Raw genomic sequence first — 7,951 nt, 5'->3', positions numbered from 1 at the left:
AAAGGAAGAAACACTAGACAATATGATACAGATCTTCTGCAGCACATTTACACTCACAAAATACCAGCTGAAATGTAATTAACTAGTTTGCTACTCAAAGATTGTATTTGCATGACAAATGTTTGCATGGTTGTATTAACCACTGGTTTACTCAGTTAAACTTGGATACTGTATACAGAACCCATTAAACCATAAATTTATTACACAGGCTATATTCATGCAACACAGGAGACTAAAATTTGCTAGTTTGTGAGTAAAACTAGTTACTATGTTGTGTAAGCCTTCTCTATGAAAAATAATTAGATATGTTGATAAATTACATACTGCCAAGTTTTGATATATCTTAGCGTTATTCCCGCCCTGTGGTGGGGTCCATATTTGTCTCCATTTAGATCGATCCAGGGCATCTTCATGGAAGACATCCATGCAGTTCATGTCCTCCTTGATATGAGCCATCCACCATCCACCGATTCTTGGCCATCAGGGTCCAGATGCGTGGCTGTCCTCGCTGCTGAGTCTTCTTTACTGCATCCATGCCATCCAAGTCTTTCTTCCTGGATTTTTGCTACGATTGTTGTGAACAATCAGTCAACATAAGATGTCATCGTTCATGATGTGTTGAATCACATTAGTCCAAGATACCACCGGAGACTTTGCATTTCCATCACGTGAGGGGCCTGCTCATGCTTTGCTGTCACTGGCCAACATTCCAATCTGTAGAGGGCAACTGGGTGCATTATTGTTATGTAAATCTTTGACTTAAGGCATAGGGGCATCACACAGGACTCCAGTCACCTACGGCCACTTCATCCAAGTACCACTGACATGGGTGTGGACATCTGGAAAGCTATCGCTGTCACTGCATATGAAGGGACCAAGGTTCTTGAATTGCTCTATTTTCTTCAGATCTTCTCCATCAATGCGGATGGTATCATCAGTTTGGGGGGCACAGTCCATATATTTTCTGTTTTCTTGATGTTCAGTCAAAGACCAAATTCTCAGAGGCATTCATTCTATTGCCATGTTTGCTCTTGGAGGTCTTCACATTGCTCATTCACCAAGAAAATGTTTTTGGCAGAGAAGTGATCATAGATGAGGCGATTAGAGATCAAGCATCATAGTACCCATGCAAAGAACAAATAGTAGGGGTGAAAGTGCCAGTGTTTGATGTACCCTGATGATGATGGTGAAGGCAGGCAATGTTCCCATCGCAGATCACACCATGCTAGTGACACTATGGTACAACAGTTGAATCCACCGGATGTAGGCTTCAGGGATATTGTGGGATCATAGGTTGTGCTAAATAAGTTTGTGTGGGACACAATCAAAGGCCTTTTCCAGGTCAAAGAATACCATGTGGACAAGCTTAGTCTTCTCACAGTGCTTCTCCAACAGCAACCAAGCACTGTGAATGGTGTCCATCATTCCCTTTCAGAAAGCCACTGATTCAGAGTGATGGAGACTGTAATATATTGGGTTAGTTCACTAATGGTTGTTATAATCAGTTGTTGTGTATGTTTGAAAAGAGTCTCCAACTGTTGTGGAGCAAACTGCTAGCCTGCAATTTAAGCGGGAAATTGTTCTTTAAAATGATTGGTTGCCGCCTAGTGGCGGCACTGTATAAATAGATGTCAACTGGTTGTCAGAGCCACTTGTTTTTTCAGCAATAAACGAGCAGTTGTATTACATCTGGTCAATGTCTCAATGAACACAATACGCAACAGACACTATCCTGCAGAGCCTGACATCGATAACCTGTTCAAATATTTTCATGGTGTGACACAGAAGCCAAATCAGACAATAATTCGAGCATTCAGCATGTCACCCTTGCACAGTGCTTTTTTTGTAAAAGAAAAAGGTGCCGGAACTCACACATGTCATACAACCTGCCTTGCTTACCCTACAAGGTTCCATCCAAAAAAGGTGCCGGAACTCCGTTCTGAGCGTTCTATGAGAAAAAAAGCCCTGCCCTTGCCCTTCCAAATTGGAACCATAGTACTGGTTGTGAAAGTTGCCAAAGCTGCACCCTCAGATCCCGAATTTGACTAGATATTACCACTAATATGACTGAGGTACTCCAACTCTAACTGATGTGTCATTCCATCTGTTGTTGAAGGCTCTTTATACCTACTGCCAGGTATTAAGAGGTTGCACCACTGGAGAAGACATTTTTACAGCTGCTTCACTGAAGCATAGACACTGCTAAGTGAAGATAGTTGTGGCCCTTTATCTGTCGTTGGGACATAGGGTCCTATTCCACCTTCAAAACCATTGATCATCTTCTCCTGTAACCCTGGCAAGGGGCCCTTACAAAATGCTACCAGCTGGGCCAGCTGGACCAAGTTTTTTTTTTAAAGAGGTATTATTCCTCCATCACTTACCCTTTGTCCTGGCTTGTGACAGGCAGAGCCTGGTTTCCAAAACTTTGGGCCCAGGATGGCGGGTTTCAAGTTTCAATATATTAATTGCTATAAAAGAATTAAAACTCTGTATGAACATAGGTTGAAAAGAACGGTTGCTGGAATTGGGTATGTCTAATTTAATGAAGAGAAGGACGAGGGGTGACATGATAGCAGTGTTCCAATACCTAAGGGTTGCCACAAAGAAGAGGGAATCAACCTCTTCTTCAAAGCACCTAAAAGCAGGAGAAGAAGCAATGGATGGAAACTAATCAAGGAGAGGAAGCAACCTAAAACTAAGGTGCAATTTCCTGCCAGTGGAATAATTTGCCTCCAGAAGTTGTGACTGCTCCAACACTGGAAGAGATTGGACAACCATTTATCTGAAATGGTATAGGGTTTCCTGCCTGAGCAGGGGGGTGGACTAGAAGACCCCTCCAAGGTCCCTTCCAACTCTGTTATTCTGATCCCCCTTTAAAAATATGTGATGGATCAAAAGGAACCAGCCAGGCTAGGCACAGACAGGTTTTTATCCCTCAGAATTTCCCATACTGCTGCCAAGTAGCATCCACGTAACAAATACATTCACATGGCATACTTATCTAAGATTAATTTAAATATGGTTTATGGAACTCACCCAGTTTTCTTAGTTCACATGAGATACTGAGTCCTAAAGCAAGCAACAGATTGTGCAATAGTTGAGACTCCAGATAACCTTTGTAAAATAAATGAGAATTTTAAGAAAATGTGCAGGCAATGCAGTAGTTTAGTAATTCAAATTCTGGTACAATGACCAAGATGGGCAACAAGCATTTTAGCCGCTACTAAGTCTGTTAATTTGTAAAAACCCAAACAGCATGCCTAAAAATAAAAATAAGTTTGCAGTATAAAAACCAGGATTTGGAAAAACTAATTTCATATTGACAGGTGCAGGAGAAAGTTTGCATAGTTAATATCTATGATTTGAAATTTTTAATCAATAAAGCTAACAATATATGAAGCAAATGCACAAAATGTAGTGTATTACAAAATGTAATTCTGATAACACATTTCCAACAGCAAATATATATTTTTAACTTCTTTAGTAGGAAAGGGAAACAACATTGTTATTTGTGTTTATTTGCATCGGTTCTATGATTTTAATTGCATCTGTAAAATATTAAGGTAAAAGGTAAAAATTGATTACTAATTATAAAATGATGCTGCATGTTAAAAGTACTACAGGGGGCAGATAAGAAAATAACTGTACATTTGATAGTATCTTTGAACTGTGAAATCAATTTCTGCTCTCAGGAGAAGTAAAATCATAAAAGAAAGAAAAAGAACATAAAAAGACAATCTTCTATTTAATTTCTATTATGCACAGTCTTCAAAGTATCTCAACAATAATTGTTTGGAAAAAGTGTATCAATATCTTATAGTGACACTAGTTGTTAGTTAGCTTTAGGATCAAATTACATTTGTATTTTTTCAGATTCTTTCTTTACCTTAATGTTTTTAGTTGCCTTGAATATTCACTGCTTGCCAGAAATGTGATTATAAATGGCCTAAGTGAATGTAAATAAAATTTAGCCAAATATAGAGACAGCAAAAGGGATGCGGTGGCTCAGTGGGTTAGGACACTGAGCTTGTCGATCAGAAGGTCGGCAGTTTGGCGGGCCGAATCCCGAGTGCCGCGTAACAGAGTGAGCGCCTGTTACTCGTCCCAGCTTCTGCCAACCTAGCAGTTCAAAAGCATGTAAAAATGCAAGTAGAAAAATAGGGACCACTCCAGTGGGAAGGTAACAGCGCTCCGTGTGCCTTTGGCATCTAGTCGTGCTGGCCACATGACCACGGAGACGTCCTCGGACAAGCGCTGGCTCTTTGGCTTTGAAACGGAGATGAGCACCGGCCCTTAGAGTTGGAAACGACTAGCACGCATTTGCAGGGGAATCTTTACCTTTACCTTTAGAGAGACAGCTATGTTTGGATTGTAGCTGTTGCGTATGTAGAAATGCCAGGCTAGTATAGCCACCACAACACCAGGTGGCATTGGTCGGGCGTCCTGATTGGTCAACCTGTCCGGCGGGAAATATACAACACCGGGTTGGGTGTTACCTGGCCGGCGGGAAAATAGAGCAGCCGGGTTGGCTGGGCTCATGGGCATCAGTAGGCTATAAGAGGACACTGGGGGTTTGGGGACTCAGTTCCATCTTGTAATCAATAAAGGTATCTTGTACTATGTTGTCTCGTTCCTGTGTCCACGTGGTCACCCACGCTACAACAGTAGCTGTAAAATAATAAGAGCCATTGTACTCTTCCTCGCTTACAATATTGCTGCAAGGAAGTGATTGGAGGTATCTGTTTATTTTAAATTAAACCCAGTTTATTACTTTGCATTTTTTTAAAATCCCATTTATATCCCGCCCTTCTCCGGCGGCTTACAATCTAAAGCACAATGTGCTTAGCAATAGCCTTCATTCTATGTATATGCCTGCTTATTAGGGCTTTCGCCCCCCCCCCCCCAAGCGGTATTATTACAAAGTCAGCTTATTGCCCCCAACAATCTGGGTCCTTTTCCAAGAAAGCCAAATAATACACTGTTACTGATAGACCATAATTCAAACTAACTGTAGTCCCTTGTTCAAACAAAACTGGTTAATGTATAAATATAATCAGACACTTTTGATCTCTAGCTGAAATAAGCAGCATGCATTTCACTAACTCTCACTAAACTTCCAATTCCCAGCAATTCAGTCTATAAGGCTAATGGTTACATATGCCAAGACTTGTAGTTCAGGAACATCTGGCAGAGAGGGGCAAGGATTGCTCCCTATTAAAGCAGCTGTAATGGAAAGAGGGGGGGAGATTCACACACAATATAAACTTGGGTCTTTAGTACCAAGTGTTTTTTAAACTTATTTTCTCTCAGGATTGCTCGTCGCTTTTAAAAATTTTTAGAGGACGCCGAAACAGCTTTCTAGTTTGCGTGAGTTTTTTTTAATCAATATTTACCATATTAAAATTTTAGATGCCTCTGCTGCTGCTACTGCTTCTCGTGACTGCTGGGATTTTAATATTGTATTATTTTTCAACAAAGGCTGCAAATAATTTGGATTTTGCAGGTGTCTGAGAGGAAGATCTTGGGAGAGCCCTAGAACCCTGCTTTAAGAAACGTTGCTCTATTCAGGGGTAGGCAACCTCGGCTCTTTTATGACTCGTGGACTTCAACTCCCAGAATTCCTGAGCCAGCATGGCTCAGCTTGGAAACCTCTCCCTTTTCCCTCAGCAGGGCTGGCTCAGGAATTCTGGGAGTTGAAGTCCACGAGTCATAATAGAGCCAAGGTTGCACTAGGCCTCTCTGCTTTTAACTAACCACGGCCCTACGCTTACCCGCACTTTACATTTTTAAAAAATATCCTGGAACGTTTGTTGCGGTGGCTTTTGCTAAATTGCCTGCGTCCAATAGTCATTCATCCATTCCTTCACTCATAAAAAAACATTTCTACTTTGCATTTCCAGCCATCATCCTTTGAAGACGAGTTGGACTTCGATTTAAGAGCCACACAGCTTAAAAATCTTCAAAACCTTCAAGCAGAACAGTGGCCCATGTTATTAACCAACCTCGGAACCCAAGAGCAAGAGGCCTCGTTTCCCGGGCGGTAGTTGTTTCCGTTGCTCCCCGGCATCTCGCAAATTGGTTGCTATGGCGCAGTCGCGATGATCTCTAAAGCGTGAAATGGGCCGCGCGATGGAGGAAGAGGACGCGGTGAGGTTGCGGGTGTAGCTGGGGGGTGGCGGCTTTTCATCAACGGACGCGACTAGGAAGCTTGTATTGCATGTTAAAGGGCGGGAAAATAATTTATTCATTTGCGGACAAATAACGCCATAGGTGGGATCTGGTTTTTTTTTAGGCACGACTCTTGTATCTGTAACAGCCCGTCGGTAGCTCTTGGAGGCTGTTTGCTTTTTAATTTTATTTCCCCGCCAAGCTGGAGGAAGTTTAATTGGTTGAATTAAAGGCTCTTTTGAGAGGAAAGACACAGCTTGAGGATATATTTAATCTAGGAGTTATGATCTGGATGTAAAACTGAAAGACCAAGTTGCAGCAGTAAAAAGGCACAAAATATTTTCTTAACGGCCATCTAACGATAGTCTGGATTTTGTGTAACTAATCTCATCATTTCTGTTTGTATTTCCATCCCTCTGTAAGGTGGGATGTTGGAATTGCCAACCTTTTCCCATGCTGCTATTTCCTGATTTGGCTTAGGGAAAAGACAGTAAAATTTGCAACATTCAAAACGGTGTATATCTGGGTGATGAAGTTACGCATCTTAATAGTGGAGTGGATTATTCCCTCCCCACCATTTTAAGCCCTTCCCCAATTGTGCTACAGGGTTTGTGGATTTGAGCTGCAAAGCAAAGAAGCACAGTTGTGAGTTAATATTTAGTGCTTTGTTTTTATAAAATAATCTCTGCAAGAAAGGGGCTTTTTGTCTAGTAAACATACATAGGATTGTATGTCACAAAATCAAGTGCAATTTTATTCATGCTTAGTTGAAGGAAACAGCCCTGAATTTATTTGCAGATATGCAGTTTTAAAAGCCATGATACATACAAATGGTATATTAGGGTTAAATAGAGTGCTTGCTGTTATATGGTGAATTTTTTTCTTAAATATTTATTGCATTGTGCATTTGGATAGAATGAAAAGTATGGACATTTTCACTTTGTTTTAGAGAGACTACAATGAACCTTGTGGATATTGTTCTGCTGTCAGCTGGAGCATTACAGAAGAAGGCAGATTTTACTGCACATCTTGCCACACTGTCATAGAAGTAAGGCTGCTGTTATTTATTTTCCAATTTTAAAACTCACCTTAAGTTTAAGTGTAATTTTTAAAATATACTGCATTTGAGTCTTTAATATTAATATGAACTTCTTAAATAGTTGTAGACCTAGTCTAGTTGTTTTAGCTGTACTGTAAAAAGGCTGAATGATTTGGGGCATATGTATTAAAAATACATCTTTTCAAAACTTGCAGAAAACTAGAGAAGTTCAAACTGCTGATGTTACTACTAATGCAAGGGCACAGTCTATCTCTAGAGGATTAAGAAAAAAGAAGAATAAATTTGGTAAGATTTATTTTTTATCAGTTTGTTATAAAAGTATAAAATATTGATCTTTCCCATCATGTACAGCTAATGCTGAACAAGTTTACAGCCTTCTAATCCAATATGGTATGCTTGTTTAAATCAGTTATTCAGCGGGGGTAATAAATATAATCTGTGGGTTATAGGTTTATTCATAGCTGGAGTTTTAGCATCAACTTAAGAAACTAATCCTCTAGACCAGGGGTTCCCAACCCCGGGCTTGCAGCCTGGTACTGGTCTGTGGTCCATTGAAAATTGGATTGCGCAAGCAGTGGGTGAGCACAGACGTGCCATTTTTCGCAAGCAGCAGGTACAGGCACAAAAATTGTCCCCTCCCTCCACCACTGTTGGTCCTCAGAGCTGGAAACGTTGGGGACTGCTGCTTTAGACAGATGGTTGCACAGTGATAAGAATCCAAAA

The 7,951-nt window shown here is 40.7% G+C and overlaps 1 protein-coding gene across 1 annotated transcript in view; it reads left to right on the top strand.

The window, feature by feature from the left end:
* Positions 1–6,060: 6,060 nt before the first annotated feature.
* Positions 6,061–7,951, top strand: part of TAF1B (TATA-box binding protein associated factor, RNA polymerase I subunit B) — a 45,950-nt gene continuing 44,059 nt past the window's right edge. Inside the window, exons 1-3 of the mRNA XM_083349562.1 lie at positions 6,061–6,147; positions 7,118–7,216; positions 7,423–7,513. Of these exons, the coding sequence (XP_083205688.1) occupies positions 6,118–6,147; positions 7,118–7,216; positions 7,423–7,513 (220 nt within the window). The 5' untranslated portion in view covers positions 6,061–6,117. The remainder of the gene's footprint in view (positions 6,148–7,117; positions 7,217–7,422; positions 7,514–7,951) is intronic.

Source organism: Vipera ursinii (assembly GCF_947247035.1).
Source record: "Vipera ursinii genome assembly, chromosome: 1".
Taxonomy (NCBI): Eukaryota; Metazoa; Chordata; class Lepidosauria; order Squamata; family Viperidae; genus Vipera; species Vipera ursinii.
This window is presented reverse-complemented; position numbering and strand designations above follow the sequence as displayed.